The 22,474-nt window shown below is 36.9% G+C and overlaps 1 protein-coding gene across 1 annotated transcript in view; it reads right to left on the bottom strand.

Annotated features, from left to right (window-relative positions):
* ALK (ALK receptor tyrosine kinase) overlaps positions 1 to 22,474 on the bottom strand; it is a 1,046,930-nt gene that overhangs the window by 516,258 nt on the left and 508,198 nt on the right. Inside the window, exon 4 of the mRNA XM_051976205.1 lies at positions 8,185 to 8,386. Within this exon, the coding sequence (XP_051832165.1) occupies positions 8,185 to 8,386 (202 nt within the window). The remainder of the gene's footprint in view (positions 1 to 8,184; positions 8,387 to 22,474) is intronic.

Raw genomic sequence — 22,474 nt, 5'->3', positions numbered from 1 at the left:
ATAATATACACATTATCACATGCACACAAACACACAGACAATACATTATTTATATATATGCTGCATCTTCCCAGTAGAAAATCAGCTTCTCAAGGGTAGGAAATATTTAATTTTTATTTTCTTTCAATTTACTGTGCCTAGAACAGTACTTGACACCTATTGGGCATTTGATAAATGCTTACTGAATTGAATTTGGTAATAACAATTTAATAAGTGCTTTTGGATTTTTATTTATTGAATTAAGTAGCTTTGGCTACTTCACTATTAGGAATAGTGTCAATGTGAAAAATATTCTTTCCTATGATCATCGTTACATCTGTATCTGATGCTTTTCTATTTTACTGCACTGGAGAAGTTCCACTGTAGGTTTGAATACCAAAGTATTTAGGTTATTGCATTGTTGTATGTTATGTTATATAACATATATCATATTGTTCCCTCTGTTCTCAGTATAGTGAAGCTCAAGATATTTTTCAGCACTTCTGCCTACCTCTGGGACAAAGTGGACCTTCCCAATCGTGACTTAGAAGACTGAGGAAAAAGCACATCTTCTATCCCCTGACGGAGAGAAGGACCAGTGAGACAAAACCACAGCTGCATTCCTAGATATGAGCAACATATCAATTTGTTTTGCCAAACTCTATCCATCTATCTGTCTGTCCATCTATCTGTCTGTCTGTCTATCTATCTATCTATCTATCCAATAAAAGAATGCTTCTACTGGAAAGCAGGACAGCGAGAGCAGATAAAATAGTGGAATGATAAACATGGGAAAAACAAAACGAGTTATGCAGTTTTAGTCACTGAAATTAATTTAACTTTAATGGTCACTAAACAAGCTTAGGTGTTTGTATTGATGTCCAATATTAAATTTTCAATAAAACATTTAATTAAAAAAAGAGAGCATTGACTTTATCCTTGCCTGATGTGAGGAGTAAATGAGATCTCTGTTGCTTCTTTGAAGTAATAATAGCTCACTTATAGATGGTTTCAAAGCTTTACAGAGTGCTTTCTTTACAATAATCCTATTAGTTAGTACAAATAGCATTATTTCCACTTAATATCTGTTGAAAATAAGGCTCATAGAAGGTAACAAGACAGTTGAGTAGGAATACATTGACATGACTGATGCTGGTTGAGTGAGTTTTGTGCTAAGGTAGAAAACTGCTGGGCCTTTATGATCTACCCTGCCACTGCATTCTAGGGTTCTCCTAAACTTTAGGGTCATACCTGTTTCTTTGTCTTCCAGACAACTGAGCATTATTTCACATGATACACCATAAGAATCCTTGGGCCTTGTTACCTAAGGATCCTTGGATCACAGCAGGGAACCCTTAAGCCTTTTGGGTCTTTCCAATAGGCTTATAACTTACTAGTCTTTTATATGATGTCTCCCCGAGTTAGAATATGAACTCTGTGAGAGCAGGGACTTTCTTCCTTTTAAAAAATCTACATGCATAATATTAATTGTTCATTGGCAAGCTGAGTCAACATAATAAAAATGACAATTCTACATAGATTAATTTACTAAGTGCTATACCAATCAAACTATCAAACATAATTTGATAGAGCTGGAAAAAAAATGACAAAATTAATCTGGAAGAACAAAAGGTCAAGAATATCAAGGGAGGTGTCAGAGCAATACCAGATCACTATATTACAAAGTAGTAATCATCAAAATAATTTGTTACTTCCTGATTGATTTGAACTCCTGATTTCTGGCCCAATGCACCACCTAGAACCTCTAGCTGACAGGAGTCCTCAAACTTTTTAAATAGGGGGCCAAGTTCACTGTCCCTCAGACTGTTGGAGGGCCGGACTATAGTAAAAACAAAAACCTTTTTTTGGTGGGCCTTTAAATAAAGAAACTTTATAGCCCTGGGTGAGGGGAATAAACGTCCTAGTAGTTTGAGGACCCCTGCCTTTAACATTTAACAAATTTTTTTATGTTGATTGATTCAAACACTGATTCATTCATGTAAACTTCTGCATCCTACTAATACTGACTTGTATACCAAAGGAGTGGTATAATAAACATTTTCAAAGACATAGGATCAGGAAAGGAGAAAGTTTGGTCCTATACTGCAAACAAGGTTAACAGATGGACAACTTAAGATGGACCTCCAGGAAATATTAAAGCCCAAGAGGAAGTCTTCTAGTCCCTTTCTGGTAGATCCTCTATGATAGGTTTATAGAAAAATATAAGCAAAAATTAAGGAGACCTGATAAATAGAAGTATGTACAGAATGGTTTTACATACACACACACACACACACACACACACATTTCTACTTCATGATAGTTATCTCGAGGATAGAGGAAGGTCGGTTATGGAAGAAAAAAGGTTATGTGAAAACTTTATTATATTTTTAAAGGAATAATGGTAAGTTGTACACAATAAATTTACAATTTTATGCATAATTATCTTTTTTCTATTTTCTGTTATGAAATGCTTGCTTTATTTCTTAAGCTCAGAATAAAATACATTTAATTAAAAATAATTACATCAAATAACATTAGAATCCCAGAATTGGTGAGTAAAGAGGATCCTTAGTTAGCCATTTACACATCTGAAAGATAGTCATCCAATCTCTGTTTGAAGATCTCCAAAAATGGGGGTTGCATGAGTAATAGATTGAAAAAGAAAATAAACTCCTTGAGGGCAGGGTCTGTCTCATCTTGGTTGCATTTTCATTTCTAGCACTTAGGAAATTGTCTGATGTGTAGTATTTGCTGAAAAATAAATGCACGGCTTGTTGATTTGCAGTGAGTAGAATAAAAAGGTAATGAGGATGGTTGCAACTTGCACAGAGGAGGGACGATCTCTTTTGATGAAATCAAGTATCCATTGATCTATCAAAGTATTTAGAATCCATGAAGCCTTTTTTTAGCTTCAGTAGTTCAAAGGATGGGCAGCATCTAACTCTCCAGGAGCTGATTTTCACATCCACCCATTGTGGTATACAGGTCATGCTTAATAAAGTCTGGGCTACTGGAGAGCTTTGATTCATTAAAACAAAAGTGTGTGATGGAACACTTAGCCCAAGAAAACTTCTCCCGAGCTCTTAAGACCTGAAGCATTACTGACAAGTCCGGGATCAGTGAATTTCAATGAGTCTGTTTTGCCCACACTCTGGTGCTTGATTTTACACTCCTTGGCTCTTGTGGTCATTCTGGCCAGATGAATGGGTGACCAAGTCTGGCATTTCATTTTCTCTGTCCCTTCAAGGCTACCACTAAAACCAAGCAACTTTGGCAGAGATGATCAATTGTGCTTTGAAATCCATCGGGTTTCACGCAGACTCTTCTGTCTTCCTAGAGCCAGGAAGGGAGGCAGCTGCAGTGACTCTGTTGCAGCCGCTTCCAAGCAGGATGCTGTGACTAACATCACGGACTAATCTGCGTGGCTCACCAGTGGCTCACCAGTAGCTCACGACTTCCCGGTTTCCTGCGGACTACGTATTGCCCAAATTATAATTCCTCGACCCACTCCTCTGACTCAAGCTTCTACAGCTTATTATTTATTATTATACCTTCCTGCACTTTATTACGACAAACACAGACTGTTTTTTTTTTCCAAAAAGCAATCTCTAATCACTCTTTTATTATGAGAGGAAGCCAGCAAGATTTGTAATAATCACTGTCATTATTACTTGGCTGTGCCTTTTGATGCATTGAGAAGAACAGAACTTCAATCACTAGGACATAGGACTGAGTTTTAGGAAGTATTTGATGCTTACCCCGGCCTATATTTTAGACAGCCTCCCAAAGCCATGACTTATCTAAGGTAGCAGGTATTGAAGGATCTTGCTTCAAAATCATACTCCTCCCCTTGTTATTGGTATGGTGTTAGGTCAGACAAGTAGAACTGAGACCTCCCCATCTACTGATGAGCTATTTACCTCTACTCTTTAGGTTCTAAGTACCATGACATTAAAATAAGGAAGTTGGAACTTTGGCTATCTCAGGACTCTAAGCTTAAATGACCTGAGAAGTAGGATAATGTTAAGATGGCAAGCATGCAACATGGGCACATGTCCAGGGACACACATCCCGTGGATAGAGCCCATGAGCATAGACAAGAGCTTCTGTATTTTTCAGATAAGAGACGTGTTAGGCAAATGCCTTTGTTTGCTCTGGGAGATTTCTGCCCTTGCAAATTTTCCAAGAGGCACTCAGGGACAATTCTCCCAAATACTGCAGTGGACTATTGATTACCCCTTCAGCTTGCCACCTTCCCATCTCACCATGTATTGATCTGTGCCTAAGGTGGGTAAGATAGTTCTGCCAAGCCCACAAAACTAACCTTTTAATTTGGCTTTTTGGAGTTGCTTTTAGTTTTTCACTAAACTAAAAGGGAAAACTCCAAGAAGAGATCTTTCTGTTCCTGAGATGCCCTGCAGAGAGGGTGAAACCTGGTAGAAGCAGGACTAGGCCCCAATACCCTTGTAACATTCATAAAAGCTGTTTTCAGTATCGTGTCTTCAGCAGGAAGACATTGTTTTGCCTAGGGTTGCTGTGCCAGCATTGATAGCAAAAGAAAGCATAGGATAAAAAGCAAAAGATTAGGAAATAAGGAAAGTTCCAAGTTAAAATCCTACCTCAGACATTAGCTAATAAGTAAACAAGTCAATTTAGTTCACTAAACCTTAGTAACAAAGGGCAGTAATAAAACCTATAAAATCTACCTCAATATTACTGATGACAATAATACCTTTATATAGTGCTTTAAGTTTTCCAAATCATTTCACAGAAGCTGTCATTTGATCTGCACAACAACCCTGAGTACTAGAAACTATTATGGTTACCATTTACAGATGAGGAAACTGAGGCAGAGAGTATGTAAATGATTTAGCCAGGTGCACACAGCTAGGAAATATAGGAGGCACTGTATTCTCTCCATAACTTCTTGTGAGAAACAAATGAGATAAGAATGAAAATCACTCTAATATAAACCTCAATATTCTAAATTATCAGTATGAATTATCATTCTAAGTGGCTGTATGTGCCACATATTTGTTCCAGTTTTTTTATAGGGATTTATTAATGTGCTAGTACTAGAGAAGAAAAGACAAAAAATGTCAAAGTCTCTATTCTCAAGTATCCTACCAGACTACATAGTAGCTGATAATGGCTGATATTTATATAGTATTATTTTAGAGAGACAGCATAGATTAGTAGATTCAACTATTAACTATGCCCTTTGAGGCACCAAGAACAGAACTTCTGCTTTCTTCTGTCAGTTTCTGAGCCCAAAAAAACATGAGTTCAAGATGTGATTTTGAAATACATGTAAATGACTTTGGTCAGTCTCTCTGGGTCTCAGTTCCTCATTGGGAAGGTGCTGGGCCAGATAAAAAAAAAGTCTCTCCAATTCTAAATCCAGCATCTTATAAACGGGCTATATCTATAATTATGGCCCAGGCATTTATAACTTGTCCATGTCCCAGGAGATTCTCAAAGACTATAAATTTAAAATGAGCTGCCAACCCACATTAGAAGAAAGGAAGAATTTCTACACTGGGAATATTCTTCCAATAAAGTCAGAGGTATGGCCCAGTACAAAGGAACACAAGTCTGGCATGATTTTTCATCACTGTGCACCCATGGATCTTTGACTTCAACAGGACACTGAAAGAAGCTCCCAATCCTTTCTAGATCAGTTTTTCAATAAGACCCTTTTGGTATGAGAAATTGGGCAAACTAAATTCTTTGCACTTCACTTGTTGGCAGGACTCTTTGAGCATTCGATTTTCTCTCTGCTCTGACCCTTACATTATTTCTTGGAGACTTTTTAAATAAATGAATTCTTATGCATTCTGGTCTATAACTGGTCCAGAATTTAATTGAAGTCTTATACCTAACAGGAATATTTTCTGAAGCCTTAGAGGACTAGCATATGGGCTGTCAACTTAGAGAAAACAGATGTCACTGCCAATTGGCACCTTTCTTTTGTCCCCAGATCTCTCCCAATTTCATGGCCATCCACACATAAGTTGTCCCCTGAGCTGATAAGCCCTCTCTTACCCATACTGTTAACACATTCTGCATATACCAATACCAAACTTTCCAAAGCTCATTTGGAGAGAAGGACACTGGTTAGTCATGAAAAGGAAAATGAGAATATTAAGTTTAAAACTCAATAAAAGCCCTTCAGACTTGAATCATATTCTAAAGTCTTTGGCTACCTTATCTATCCCACTTCTACAAATGCAATCCCTTGCAAACTGGACTCCATATGGGAAGCAGCAGCTGCGCTGGAAGAAAACACAAATCCATGTAATTGCTCTGGTGAAACAGTAGGCCACCAAAAGCTGAGGCATGTTTGGCTTCCCCTGCTCATAGAAGAAGCTCTTGGCTGTAAAGTGATTTCCAGTCACCTGGAAAAGTCTCTCTGCCTAGAGCATTGAGAACTGCATACATATATATACACATATACACACACATACACATATATATGTATAAATATGTGTGTATACATTAGAGAGTTCTGCATATACACACACACACACACACACACATATATATACAGAGAGAGAGAGAGAATATATATACATACAATTATAAATATACATATATATATATTTGGAGAAAAAGGTACCATAATTTCATTTCTGATGGAAGATTGTCTGCAAGCCCAGCAAAACATTCAAAGTTCAAAAGGGTTTGAGGCCCATGAAATTACAAAATGGGTCAGATATGCTTCTTTCAGAGCTGAACAATCACATTTTATCTCTGTACCATATCAGAAAATAATAGAAGTCACCCAAAAAGAGATTTTAAAGATATTTATAAATATCTACTCTAATAGTAGAAGGTTCCATTTCCAATTCAATTCAATTCAGTCCACTCCATTATTTATTTTTATTTATTTATCCATCTATTCATCCATCCATCACCTATCTATATATCTATCTACCTATCTACCTATCTACCTATCTACCTACCTATCCATCCATCCATCCTATCCATCCATCCATCCATCTATTCATTTTATCTATCTATCTACCAACCAACTTACTATTTGCATTGTGTTTTCAAGAGCAAAGCTAGAAATTTTGACTACCCCAAAACCATTGCAGAATCTCTGGCCCTACTTCAGAGCAGCCACGTCTTCCAAAGTCATCAGACCATAGGAGCAGAAATGAGTGTAGATGCATCCGTTTTTACAATCAGAGTCTCTCATTTAGCCAAGCCTGCTAGCATGACACCTGGTGAAGTAAGTTATATAGAGAGAGCAGTAAGAGGAGTCCATACAACTATCCTGCTAGTTTCTGTACTAGCTAATTAAGTAGGGGAAATTTGTTATAACTATCTTTCAGGTCGTATCCCAGAATGAGGCAAATTGCATTTGACCCTCAGTTTGCACACTGGCTCCATTGTAATTGCAAAAGGCAACAGAATTTTTTGCACTCTTAAAATATAGGGCCAATTATCTAACCATTATGTATACCGATGGGAAGGATAAAGCAACTGGGAGAAGTCTCCTTTGTTCTGACTCAAGCTTGTTTTCCATTGCTCTCTGTACTTTACCCTTCAAGCCAAAGCCTCTGAGGACTTAATATGTAAGCAAGTTCAGAGATTTAGCAGAAGTGGGCCTTGTACATAACCGGAGTGTTTCTGGATCCTTTGGTCTCCGATAATACTCCATAAGAATATCTGCAGTGCCTAAGAGAATACTTGAAGATGATACTTCAGCCCTAATAGTGTGACTTCCAGATTAGTTTCTTACCCCTGAGTCTTGTAGGAGCTTTCTGGATACTCATTTTATCCATGCTTAGATGTTTCTCAGTTCTTTCCCCCTGCTGAGGCTTTCCTTGTGAAAGTCCAGTTTCCAATGTCATAAGTCACTTTAATTTCTCTTTCAAACCTTCTGGCCATCTCTTTTCTTCCTGGCTCTATCTGGTTTTGGGTCAATAATCTTAAATACCCAACTATTAATTGTCCACTCAAACAATAAGTTCTTGGATCTTGGAAAGGCAATCAGCCAGTGAAGTTAAAAGGACACCGGGCCCTTACCCTTGCTCAAAGCTGTAGGGACCCCCAAAGGGTGTCAGCAGTAATGGGCCAATCTGGACCCTCTCCATTAAAAGATCATTGTAATATTTGGAATATACTTAGGTACCCTGATAACTTATGACAAAAGATAGCTTAAAAATGGCTTAAATGAAAGGTCAGACTTACCCAGGTATCTCTGGATTTGGAACCAGCAGGATCTCTCTCCTAGCTTCATTGTGGGGGAGGAGTTGGGCCATGTATCTCCCAGAGGTTTGGAGGTCCCTGTACACTGACACTTCCATTGTGCAGTGCTCACTGTTGCTCCTCATCCAAGGACTCAGAATGGTATGTTTGGTATTTTCAGATGTATTGAGGAGAAGGAAAGAACCTAGGGAGAAAAATGGTGAGAGTTGAGTTCTAGGATGTGTCCAGAATATTAGATCTAACAGGAACTAATTACTTCTGGAATTTAAGGATTCGGGATCTACCAAGTCAAGCAAAAAAAAAAAAAAAAAAAACAAAAAACCCACAAACAAAACATTTATTAAAGCACTGTGCTAAATGCTGGGGATTCAAAGGAAGGCAAAAGTCGGCCCTTGCCCTTAAGGAAGCCATGGACCAATGGGGAAGATAACAAATAAACAAACAAACAAGAAAAATACAGAATTGGAGAAATCATGAAAGAGGAAACAAACATTAAGAAAGATCCTATGCTACTGGGATAGCAGTCATGCAGAGGAAAGACCTAGTTTTATAGATGGAAGATTTGGATTATAGCTTTAACTCTCCAACTTCCTGAACTTAGGAAATCAGTTTGGGTCTCAATTTCTTATTCTATAGATGAAAAGGATTTGACTAGGTGGATTTTCATGGAATTTTTTGGTTTGTTTTGGTTGTTTTTTTGTTTTTGTTTTTTACTAGTCTAAATCCGCAGTTTAGTTGCTAAATGAGCACTTAATGCCTACTATGTACCAAACTTTCTAAGCACTAGTGCTGGAAGGATGGTTCTTGATTTTAAGAGATATGATATCAAGACTCATGAAGCTTTCCATAATTTTTCACAACTTCTTCTCCCCTTGCTCCCACTTTTTCAGTCTTCCTTTACCTTCTTTCACCAATCCATATATACTTTGATACAGGGATGGATACTAACCTCTTTACTGTTTCCTGAACAAATTCTAGGCATTGAACAAGTTCTGTCAACCAGTTCTGGGCATTCAAGCCTGGAGAGGTTTTTTTTCCTTATCTCTACCTTTTTGTTTCCTTGTCTTTAGACAAGGATTTTACATTCTACAGGATCCCACTTTCAAGTTCCCCCTTAATGCTAGTCCCCTTCCCTCCCATCAGTCATCATCCATTTATCCTTAATCCAACTTGTTTTTACATGGTTCTTTCTTTCTTTCTTTCTTTTTTGCTGAGGTAATTGGAGTTAAATGACTTATCCAGGGTCATACAGCTAGGAAGTGTTAAGTGTCTGAGGTCAGATTTGAACTCGGGTTCTCCTGACTTCAGGACTGGTGCTCTATCAACTCCACCAACTAGCTGCCTGTATGTGGTTCTTTTCATGCAGCTTCTCCTATTATATAGCAAACTCCTTGAAGGCAGGGACTTTTACCTTTCTTTAGCACTTAGCACAGAACTTATTAAATAGTAGGCATTTAACAGATATTTACTGATTGAATAACAATCTGCAAAGGAAGGTACAGAGTTAAGTAAATACTAAATAATTTATTGTATGTATGTATATTATGTAAGTATATTTACAAATATACATATATATTTACATTTATATATATATATATATAATTTGTAAATATATATATTTCTGAGGGGGAGAACAAAGTGTGTGTGTGGGGGAGAGAGAGAGAGAGAAGAATAAGAAGGAGGGAGGGAGGGAAGGAGGAAGAAGTTAATCAAATTTGAGCAAATTTGCTTTCATCTTTAATAAATGGCAAAAATAATATGTAGTACAAAGAATTATTTAAAATAAAATTTCTTTATGATTTATTATCAGTAGGTGTTTGTTATATTTTACATTATATAAGTATATTTTATATACCTATTTTATATACACATATACCTATGGTTGCATAAAAATTTCTCGGATGAAAAGGAGTCATGAGTGGAAAATGTTTAAGAAGCTCTGATCTACAGATTCAGGTAGAATCAGAGATGGCTCAAAGATTAAACAACAACAATCTTTGTGTGTACAAGTGCACTCTTATATTACCTTCTTTATACATGTATGTATATATGCACAATGCATATTATAATGTCCGTATTCTTTGTATTTTCTCCAGTGTTTAGTAGGTACTTAAGGAGGAGAGAGCCATCACATAAGAGATGGCATTTGAGCTACATCTTTAAGGACGATGGGGATTCTAAGAAGCAGAAGTGAGGAAAGAGATTCTAGAGAAAGCATCCAGCTAGTTCAAAGGTATGGGCATGGGAAATGGTATATGTGAGAAATAACAAGTGGGCCAATGGATGGTAGAATGTATGAAGAATTTCAGTAAATATGGCTAAAATTCCCTAACTTTTCTGATCTTCAGTTAATTGAATTGGAGCTAGGGTTAAGACATGGAAAAGAATGCTTAGGGAGAAAGCGGTTTTAGAATTACAAATAGTCAAAGGATATAAAATAAACAATTTTCAAAAAAAGAACTTCAAATTATCACCAATTATATGGAAAAAAATAAGCTCCAAATCACTAATCAAAAATACACAGGTTAAACCAGTCCCAAACTTTTTCCTCGTTTCCTCAGAATATTGAAGATGATAATTAAAAACAAAACAAAACAAAACAAAAAACAGAACTGATGAATGTTAGAGGGGCTGTAGGAAGATAGCCAAAATAATAGAGCTGTCATACCATCATGTAAAACACTTTGTAGAATTGTAAGTGAATAAAAAAAAAAAAATCACGAAGCATTTACCATGTGTCAAGCACAGTTCTAAAGCCATTGGGAATACACTTTTTTAGAAAGTCCTTATTTTCAAGGATTCTCATAAGGGAAGATAAAACATACAGAAGAAAGGTGACAGAAAAAGGGAATTCTGTCCTCTGGAGATAGAAAGGAGATGGAGAGTGGGGCAGAAGCAACAAGTACAAGATGAGATGAGGGGTATATGGAATGTGAAACTGACCCATGGAAGGAACTATGAATCTCTCTCTTTTTTTTTTTTTTAAATAACTTTTTATTGATAGAACGCATGCCAGGGTAATTTTTTACAACATTATCCCTTGCATTCACTTCTGTTCCGATTTTTCCCCTCCCTCACTCCACCCCCTCCCCCAGATGGCAAGCAGTCCTTTACATGTTGAACAGGTTGCAGTATATCCTAGATACAATATATGTTTGCAGAACCAAACAGTTCTCTTGTTGCACAGGGAGAATTGAATTCAGAAAGTATAAATAATCCGGGAACAAAAACAAAAATGCAAGCAGTTTATATTCATCTCCCAGTGTTCTTTCTTTGGGTGTAGCTGCTTCTGCCCATCTTTGATCAATTGAAACTGAATTAGCTCTTTATCGAAGAGATCCACTTCCATCAGAATATATCCTCAAACAGTATCGTTGTTGAGGTATATAATGATCTCCTGGTTCTGCTCATTTCACTTAGCATCAGTTCATGTAAGTCTCTCCAAGCCTCTCTGTATTCATCCTGCTGGTCATTCCTTACAGAACAATAATATTCCATAACGTTCATATACCACAATTTACCCAGCCATTCTCCAATTGACGGGCATCCACTCATTTTCCAGCTTCTAGCCACTACAAACAGGGCTGCCACAAACATTCTTGCACATACAGGTCCCTTTCCCTTCTTTAGTATCTCTTTGGGGTATAAGCCCAGTAGAAATGCTGCTGGATCAAAAGGTATGCACAGTTTGATAACTTTTTGAGCATAGTTCCAAATAGCTCTCCAGAATGGCTGGATGTGTTCACAATTCCACCAACAATGTATCAGTGTCCCTGTTTTCCCACATCCCCTCCAACATTCCGCATTATCTTTCCCTGTCACTCTAGCCAATCTGACAGGTGTGTAGTGGTATCTCAGAGTTGTCTTAATTTGCATTTCTCTGATTAATAATGAGTTGGAGCATATTTTCATATGTCTATAAATAGTTTCAATTTCTTCGTCTGAGGAATTACGAATCTCATTAAATTTCTACCTTTTGAGCTAGTACTTTGAGTTACTGATTTACATGCCTCAAGGAAGTCAAAGGAAGAAGGTAAGTTCTATAATCAATCAACTAGTCCATCAACAAGTATTTATCAAGTGCCTACTAGATAATGGAGATAAATACAAAGAATGTTTATATTCTAATATGTGTGTATGAATATATATATATATATACATACACATACACATACATGTGCATATATGTATAAAGAAGGTAATATGTATTCATGTACACACACATATTGTCATTATTTAGTCATTGACTACATTGCATGTCTGACTCTTCCTGAGCTCATCAACCAGAACTTCCTAAACTTTTTCCATTCATGACTTTTTGCCATAGAAATTTTTATGTGACCCTAGGTATATAAGTATATAAAATAGGTAAATAAAGTACAAATCAAACTGATAATAATTCATAAATAAATTTTTTAAAACAATTCTTTGGAACACATATAATTTTACCATTTATTAAAGATGAAAGCAAATTTGCACACTAATGAGATGAATGTGCTTATTTTTACATAAAGTATTAAATCTTGTTGGAATATCTGATACCTTTTATTGTTGCCAAATTTTTTGTAAGCCCTCATGCTTAGTTACATGACCCCATATGGGGTTATGATCCACAGTTTAAAAAGCTTTGCCATAGACCATACAGTCCATTGGGTTTTTTTGGCAAGGACACTGGAGTAGTTTGGCCTATCCTTCTCCTGTGAATTAAGGTAAACAGGATTCAGTGACTTGCTAGTAAGAATCTGGGGTCACACTTGAACTACAGGCCCAGGGCTCAGGATCACAGAGTTTGCAAGTGTCTCTCCATCATATTTGAAGACAGGTTTTGCTGACCCCACACCCAGGGTTCTAGTTACTGAGCCACCTAGATGCTTCATATAAATGTATAAAAAATGCAAAGTCATTTGGGAGGGAAGGCACTAGAATCTGAGGGTTTTAGGAAAAGCTTCATCCAGAAGATGGTTACTGAATTGCATTTTAAAGGAAGAGAGAGAAATCCAATGAAATGGAAAGGACAGAATGCATTCCAGGTATATGTTGTGACCACTGCAAAGGCTCCAGGAAGAGAAATGGAGTACCGATTGTGAAAAGCAGAAAGAAAGCCAATTTAGCTGGATCTTAATGTAGAAAGGGAAGTAAAATCTAATAAGAATGATAAAAATGGCATAAGAATGGAATGGTAAGATGAGGTCAGGTTTTGCAGGGACTTTAAATTAAAATTTATATTTTATCCTACAAGCAGCAAGATGATTAATTTTTTTATAGTAGCAAAGAATTGGAAACAAAGCAGGTTCTAACTGAGGAGGTAATGGCTAAACAAAAACTGTAGTATATGAATGTATTTCATTAGTATTATGCCATAAGGTCTATGGATATAAGGAATGTGGAGAAGCATGGGGAGACTTGTATGACCAGATACAGGGCAAAACAGAAATAACTCCTGAACAGTATACATAATTATTTCAATGATGAAAAAAATAGCATAAATAAGTAGTCAGACTGATTAATTATAATAAGCAACCTTGATCTAGCAAAATGATGATGAAGTATACCTCTCATTTCTTAAAAGATTGAAATGTGAGTATAGAAAGTTGCCTACACTGTCAGATGCTGCCTATATAAGCTGGTATTTCTTAATTCCTTTTTTTTTTTAATTTCAAAGGAGTATTCAATTAGAGATAGTCATGGAGAGATCATTATACCACCACCACCACCAAAAAACAAACCCAAACCTAAAACCCAAACAAAACAAAAAAGCCAAAATAAAAAATTTTTAAATAGATATGATTAGGATCAAAGAATCCTGCCTATCTGCCCCTATCTAGCCTCTTCATTCTATGCATAAAACCTTCTCCAATGCCTCTTCTTCCTTCAAATCCAATAATCCCATGATCTATCTCATAACTGGTCAAGAATTTAGAGAATATTTAGTGCAGTTTCTGCAAAACAGGGCTAGAAACCGCCACAATATCAGATAGACTGTTGGTCTTTCCTTGTACTTACTCCCAGTTAGAAAAAAATATCTTAAACTGTCCCCCTGGAATGAACCAACCCTAATTCACCATACCACATGTTACACCATTTGAATGGCTCTGTCATCGATTTCCAAGAAACATATGTTAGAGAGGTTCTCTGTTATAATAAAAAGTCTGTGCCATTTTACTGTTTCGAGCATTCCTTCTGACATATTAATTTTATATGCACCTTTTCAACATTAAAGTTTGAATGGCTTTATGCTACATCTTTGCCAGGCTAATTCTATTCCAATGATGTCTCTGATTTCCCCTCTGGGAATAAACTAATGAGTTCTTCACCCACTTCAGATCCCTTGGGGTAATTTGAATTAGCCTTCTTTGGTTGATAACTAATGTATCAGATATTCAGGGGAACTAGCAACTAAAGATAAAGTATGATTCCTATGGGAATGGAGGATTCCAACCACAAACATCATTTTTAACTCTACCGTGCAGGGAAACTGTAAGTCCTTCAAGGACAGAGAATATGCCTTAGTCGTCTCTCAGCAAAAAAGTCTCCCTGTCCCCAATATATTACTTATGTATTTACTCCTAATGTTCATTTTTCAAAATTTTGAGATCCAAATTCTTCTTATTCTTCTCATTCCTCCCCTCTCATTGAAAAATATATCAATTGATTTATCAATTACACATGTGAGAAGTCATGCAAATATATTTCTATACGAGTCTTGTCCAGTAAAGAGCTGTCTGTCGTCTTCTTTTTCATTTTTAAAATTTTGAGGCAATCAAAGTTAAGTGATTTGCCCAGGTCATCCCACTAGTAAATTGGTGCTTTGTCCATTGCATCACCTAGCTGCCCCTTCTAGAAAAGAATCTTAAATATATTGGTTGGTTGATATATCTATTGAATTGAACCACATAGTGTTTTTTACCCAGGAATGGTAAATTTCCTTGACAATAACCTACATCATTGTTGTTCCATATTATTGATGGGAAGCTGGTGTTCAGATAGGATGTAGGAAGAATTTAGATCACTTCATTTCAATTCAACTCAATTCAATTCAGTTCAATATAACTGTTGGAGTTATTTTAACAAACATGGGGTGGGTTAAAAAGTACTGGATTGGGAATCAGAAGACCATTAAATCCTAGTTCTCTTACTTACTGGGTGATCCTGGCCACGTAATTTAACATTTCTGTGCCTCATTTCCTCATTGATATAAAGAGAGAGTTGGAGTAAATGATTTCTAAGGTCCCTTATATCTAAATCTATAATCCTATATGAACAAATAATTATTAGGCTCATTCCAGTTGCAAGATAAAGTCCTAGGTTCTGGGAATTCTAAGACAACATTCTTTATCTTTGAGGAGCTTACTTTCTATTGGGAGAAAAAAACTGGTTTGGGAACTCCCTCCACCAATATGTTCTCAGCCTAACTGTAGTTTAATATCTTGGTAAAATCCCTGAAACTCACAGAGGATAAGTGATTTCTCCAGAGACTCCTGAATTTGAATTTGGGTCTTCCTGACTCCATACCCTCTGTACTACATTATGATGCCTTTCACAGAATGTATTGCATAAGTAAGCAAAATGAAATTTAAAAATGGGGAAAGAACTAACAACTGGAAGGGACTGGGAGAGTTTTATAGAGGAAGCAGCATCTGAGAAGAACCTAAAGGAAGATTAGGAACTTTAAGGAAAACTAGACATAGGGTTTGTCTTAGGGGAATGACCATAGGGGAAAGGCCAAATGTGAAGTTGAAGGAACAGTGGGCCATTTTGACTAGGATATAAAATATCAGCATGGAAATAGAATGTCAGAGCAGTATCAAAAAAGACTATGGAGGAAGCAAAGAAGCGGATATATGCTTTCTGTACTCATTTAGTAGTGCTTTGAACTAAGCTATACTTGGGCAAACTTTGTGCCGATCTATTAATGGCCCAAAGAAAGCATCTAGTCCAGGTCTTGGCGGAGGGAATGGAGAGCAAGGTGATCCTGGCCCAATGAGTGTCTCTCCCAGGTCCTGGCAGGGAGATGGAAGATCAGATTGGTCCTGAATAAATGTCAAGTTTCAGTGTATTCATATTCTCCCGTACCATCACTCCATCTAAATCACATGGGATTAATGAGGGGGTAGAGTGGGAATAGAAGGTGTTCCTAGACATCTGGGGCAGATATCATGAAAAGAAATAGAATTTCTGCTAGCTTTATAAGGAAAATGCATTTTGTGAGATGAATAAGGATTTCTTTAGCATCGATCCATATATTATCAGATATGGAATGGATTCTTGAGATCATCGTATCTAATCCTTTCATTTTAAAGTTGAGGAAACCAAGGGCCAGAGAGTGACTTATTTAATTTCACTTAGCTAATTAAAGGCAGGAACTTTAACCCAAGTCTCTTCTTAATCTACGATTCTTTCTATTATACTTAAAGAATCAGGAGACTTGAGTTTGATTACTGGCTCTGCCCACTTTGAACAGAGCAAATTGACTTTACTCTTCAGGCCTCTGTATCCTCGTCTATAAAACGGAGGTAATAATATACATTTTACCAGGATACTGAGTAGATCAAATAAGATCATTTATGTGAAATCCACTGCAAATCTTAAAGGCTCAATGAAAATGCCAGCTATCATTACCACTATTTTTTTTGTCATTCCCTAGGTTAAATAATAATATTTTGTGATGAATATTCTATTAGCACTATTCCATGACTGTAAGTCACTGAAATCAGTGAAAATAAGTCACTAAAGAAATGTCATTAAATGAAATTTACACCATTTAGAGGGAGATGGAGAGGGGGTGAACAGGTTACAACATATGACAAATAGGAAACTATGAAGAAGAAACAAAATCAAGCTGTATCACCAAAGTGTATGATAGAAAAATAAAGCACAGGCTGATCATTTGATGAAGACCTTTTTTGTCAAAAGAAGGCAAGGGAGTTCCCAGGTATATTAGGTATACTCTTTTTGGGCAGTCGAGGAGTAAATGAGAACAACAGTCACATAGGATGGATGTGAGCAATCTATAGAATAGCATTTCCATATGAGGACAAAGACTTAAGAGCATGTCAGTTGTCTTAGTTTAGTTGTCGTAGTTCTACAAACCAAGATAATGATATTGAGCACTGAACTCATAAACTATAAAGATTAAACAAAAAAAAAGAAGTGGGTGAAAAATAATTGCAAGCCCTATGTGCCCATGCTTAATGAGCTAATTAATATTAACTTCTCTCCAAAGGAGGAGTTTCCCCTTATTTTTGAACCTGGGCTGTATGGTGAGGAAAGGAGAAATATGTTAAAGAGGAATATGCAATGGAGAGACCAAGAAAACTGTTAATTTTATCATCCTCAGCCAATGAGGTTTGCAAGATGGACTTTGTACTTTGGGATAGGAAATAAAAGGCTCAGTCTCATATCTCCTAAGGAGGATCTTCCCAAGGATTGTTGTTGGATGAGATGGTTTATGTGAAGTCCATTGCTTGTTAGACAATCTCGAGTTTCTTACAAGAACTATAAATAAACCAACTTAGTTCGTATACTCCTGAGTCATTTTTATCTTTGCAGCAAATTTCTCACAATGGATAGGCATGAATAGGTTTTGATTTGAACTACTGGAGACCCCATCTAATGCAAGGGCTTTTAAGCTAAGGTCTGTGAATTTTTTAAAATGTCAATAACTGCACTTCAATATAATTGCAATACTATGTATTTCATTTTATGCATTTAAACATTATTTGAAAAGGGATCCACAGATTTTTCCAGGCTGATAAAGGAAGGGTCCATAACATAAGAAAAGTGAGAACCTGGCCTAAAGTGATCACAGATCAGTGGTTTTTTTCTTGTTTTCCATGAAAACAAATAAACTTAATATCTTTAATCTTTACATTATCCATATTTCTCAGTGTATCCCTTCTTCCTCACACTCTCCAAGAGTAATTCATTATAATAAGGAAGGGGAAAATTCAGCAAAACTAACCAACATATATAGAAAAATCTTATGTGATTGTTAAACATTCCATTTCTACAGTTCACTACTTCTGAAAAAATGGAGGGGCAGGGAGGAAAAAGTACTTTCTCATAAATCAATGAAAAAATATATTAAGCATTTATTATATACCAGGTACCAAGTGAAATATATTTTTATATTGTAATTATATATGGATATAAGTAAGCAAAATAATCCCTTTCCTCAAGGAGGTTATATTCTAATAGGGGAAATCAACATATACAGAGGAGTAGTGGTTGAGGATGAATGTTTTAGATAGAAAGGTTGGAGAAAATAATGATTGGAGAGATGGTACAACTGACATATTGGAAATGGGGGGAGGGGCTGAGTACATAAATGGAATATGAGATGGAGGCAACTTTATGATGAGTTTGGATCCAGACCCAAAGTTTGAGAACCACACACAATATAAAATGAATGCTAATTAACCAGAAAACAAGAATCTCAGTGGTAGGAGCTTGAGTTTTAGGTCAAAGCAGGACTCTAGAGCACAGAAAAGAACTCAAGGTGGGAGGGTTAGAGAAACATGGTCATTATAATTTTATCGCATTTAATTGCAATTGTTTTATTTTTGTTGTTCCTTCCTTTTACATTTTTGTAGCTGTTGTGTATAATATTTTTCTGTTTTTTATAACTTTATTTTGCACTGGATAATGCCTTCTCATGCATTTCTGAATTATTATTGGTCACACAGTGATTCCTTCCATGCAATTGTGGCAAGATATAGCAAGTGATTAGGCAAGAATAAAACCACTGGCTAAAAGTAAAACAGGCCTTTGTTTCTCATCTCAGGATGGTGCTAGTCCATCCCATCTCTCCAGTCCCCTTCCCAGGAACCTCTGGATCGGGCATTCACAATAGAGTAAAATTTTCCCTAGAGCAGCTACTAAGGAACTCAGCCCTGTTCACAGGATCACAGAATTATAAATGAAGTTCACTTGCACATCATACCTCCCTGATGTCATGGTCCTCTTTGAGAGTGAAGGACAAACAACTTCCTGTGACTAAAAATGATCTGGTCAATTGGAAAACAGACTCCTTCCTCCCTCCCTCCTTTCTTTCCTACTTTCCTCCCTTCCTCCCTTCCTTCTTTCCTCTCTCCCTCCCTTTCTTTCTTTCTCAATTCCTCCCTTCCTTCCTTCCTTCTTTTCTTCCTTCTTTCCTTCCTTCCTCCTTCCTTTCTCCTTCCTTCCTTCCTTCCAATCTGATTCTCATTGGCCATCAATAGGTCCTAGGTCAAGCTCCATTTAGTCATTGTTTGGATACTGATAGGCTTAGATTGAATGTAAATAGCAATCATTTCTACTTTGGCCAGAAACCCTGAGGTTTCATTCATTCATTTTGTTATTTATTTAGAATTTTTTGGACTAGAATAAAGATGAGATTCTTTGACTCAATTGCTACCTAACCTTCATCACTGAATGGGCTGCAGCTTCAATTAAACTGAGACCTGTTGAAAACCTTAGCTTAAAAGAGCCAAGGTCTCCCATTTCATCCAGGGCCATCTCCAGTGGTCCTGATCTATCTCTGGCCATTAGACCCAGATGGCTCTGGAGGGGAAAGTGAGGGCAGGTGACCTGCACATCCCTCCCTCACTTAAATCCAATTCACTTGCATGTCACAGCATTATCTCCCTGAGGTCACGGGCCTCTTTGAGAATGAAGGACAAACACAAATGTAGTGCTGAAAGGAACCTGGAAGGTTTTCCAATATAACTTCCCCCTCTTACAAATGAATAAACTGAGGCTCAAAGATGTTAAATTGCTTGCCTAAAGCAGAATTGGGATTTTATTCTAACTTTTTTGATTCAAACCCAGTGTTTTTCCAATTATATTACATTGTCTTCTCTTGGATATTCAAGGATCTATCCCAATGTCCAGTGCACAGAAGCTGTTTACTGTTTATTGATTTGATTTGACAAGATTTTAGGTAATAATAATAACAAATCATAATAGGCAACATTTATATGGCACTTACTATGTGCCAGACACTATACTAAGTGCTTTACAATTGTTTTCTCATTTGATCCTCAGGATCAAAATATAGGAAAATAGAATATCATTCCCATTTTACAGGTGAAGAAATGGAGGCAGACCAAGGTGAAATGATTTACATAGAGTTGCACAACTAGTGAGTGTCTGAGGCTGGGTTTGAATTCAGGCCTTCCTGACTTCAGTCCAAGCGTTCTAACCACTGTGCCACCCAAGCAGGATACCCAATGCAGGATTCTGTGAGAGTTAGGGAATTTGGGGAATTTCCAAGAGCAGAGAGTCCATGCATTGCTTCTTTAGAGATATATGAGGTTGGTACCAATTATTTATTTTCTGGGAAAATTCCCAACTGTCTATTTGGTTTGATATTTTATTAGTTCTTCTTCTGAGAAGCACATAGAATAGACCCTATTTTACAGATGAAGAAACTGAGACTCAGAAAGTTTAGGGTGAATGTAGGAGAAGAATGGTAAAGATCACTCTTAGGGAACATGAATTCCCATCTGAAATGAGAAAGTCAGGTTTAGGAGGGGGTGGAGGGAGGGAGGGGAAAAAACGAAACATAAGCAAGTGCAAGGGATAATGTTGTAAAAAATTACCCTGGCATGGATTCTGTCAATACAAAGTTATTATTAAATAAAATAAAATTTAAATAAAAAAGAAAAAAGAGAAAAAAAAAAGAGAAAGTCAGGTTTAATCTGTTCTCCTGTTACTTATCCACCACTGTTCACTCTTTTCTGAGCAAGAAAATGCCTGGGAATTCTGCCCCAGTAATTCAGTATCTCAATAGGGCATTCTTCCAGAACTGACTAGAAGATGGATTATTTCCCCAGTTCTAATATGTGAGATGATGTTTCTATGAATCTCCTTTTTGTGAACCAGACCTATCAATAAGAAGCTAACTTCAAGGTATTTTCACTTAAGATGAAACTATCTAGTTGATTTCTATCTCATCATCAGCACTAGCTCCATCTCCAAAAGAGCCCATCTCACAAGCACTTTTGGATGCTGTCTCTGTAAATCTTTTACATTCTGTGAGAATCCATATCTCCTCTCTGTCTTTCCTTCTTTCTCTCCACTCCTCCCCACCCGTTTATTTACTCAGAACAGCTTATAGCTATAAGGAGCCTCCTGGGACCTTGCTAATTAAGAAGGATTGCCCTGACTTCAAACAGACTTCCGCCAAAATGTGGACAGCCAGGGAATTGAGAGGAAGATGAAAGAGCACTTTGTCTCACATGTTGCCAGCATCATGTTTGTTGAGTCTCGAGTGAGATGTTCAATGGGCAAATATGGGAAAGTAGCTATTTCATCTCTGGGTGGGCACTCAGCGTGGAAAGAATCCAAGGAAACAGTAAATGGGTCCGTGGCCATTCCTTAAGCCAAGATTTCCCAACTCCTGCACGGTGGTTGATTTTTTGCACACTGCGAATGCCTCTGGGATTGTCAGGGCATAGTGACTCTGAAGTCTGACTTTACCATTTTTGTTATACATAAGATAAATACATATACAGGATGTCCCAAAAGTTTTGATGCAGTTTAAATCTTTAATAACTTAAGAAATATTTAAAATGTCAAAATTCAATATAGCCACTATCTTGTGCTTTATATTCCTCTGGTCATTTTTCAAACTGTAAAAACTTTCATCAACTGTTACGGTGAATCCTGGAATACAAATGCTCCATTTGGCATCTCCTCTGGCTCAGCTTACCAATAAGGTAGGTATGGGCTAAGCCAGAAAAGTCCTCTTTCTGTTTTACCTGAGTGCAGACACACTGTAGGGATGATGGGATCAACTTTGAATGGGAGATCAGCAAAAGGAACAGCTGTGTATAGGGGGATTCTCAGGGGATGTGAGAAAGGGGGTACATAGATGGGCTGTAAATATGCCCCTGAGGTCCATCTTCTCTCTTGTCTTCTCACAAATAAACTGATTAATTTATTAGTCTCTCTCATGAAATTAACTTGTATTGACTTATTTGTTTTATTTATTTTTCTTTGCAAGGCAACTGGGGTTATGTGACTTGCCCACAGTCACACAGTTAGGAATTATTAAGTTTCTGAGGCTGAATTTGAACTCAGGTCCTCCTGACTTCAAAGCTGGTTTTGTATTCACTGTACTATCTATCTGCCCTGTATCAACATATTTGTGCATCCTTTTTCTTCTTTCTATCACTTGAATTTAAGTTTTTAAAGGGAAGGGATTGTTTCATTTTTCTCTTTGTATTCCTAGTATGAATGCAGGAAGCATTTAATAACTATTGTTGATCAATTGATAGTTGGAGATTAG

The sequence above is a fragment of the Antechinus flavipes genome, chromosome 2 (genome assembly GCF_016432865.1).
Source record: "Antechinus flavipes isolate AdamAnt ecotype Samford, QLD, Australia chromosome 2, AdamAnt_v2, whole genome shotgun sequence".
Classification (NCBI taxonomy): domain Eukaryota; kingdom Metazoa; phylum Chordata; class Mammalia; order Dasyuromorphia; family Dasyuridae; genus Antechinus; species Antechinus flavipes.
Note: the sequence above shows the minus strand (reverse complement) of the source record. Positions and strands in the feature narration are given on the sequence as shown.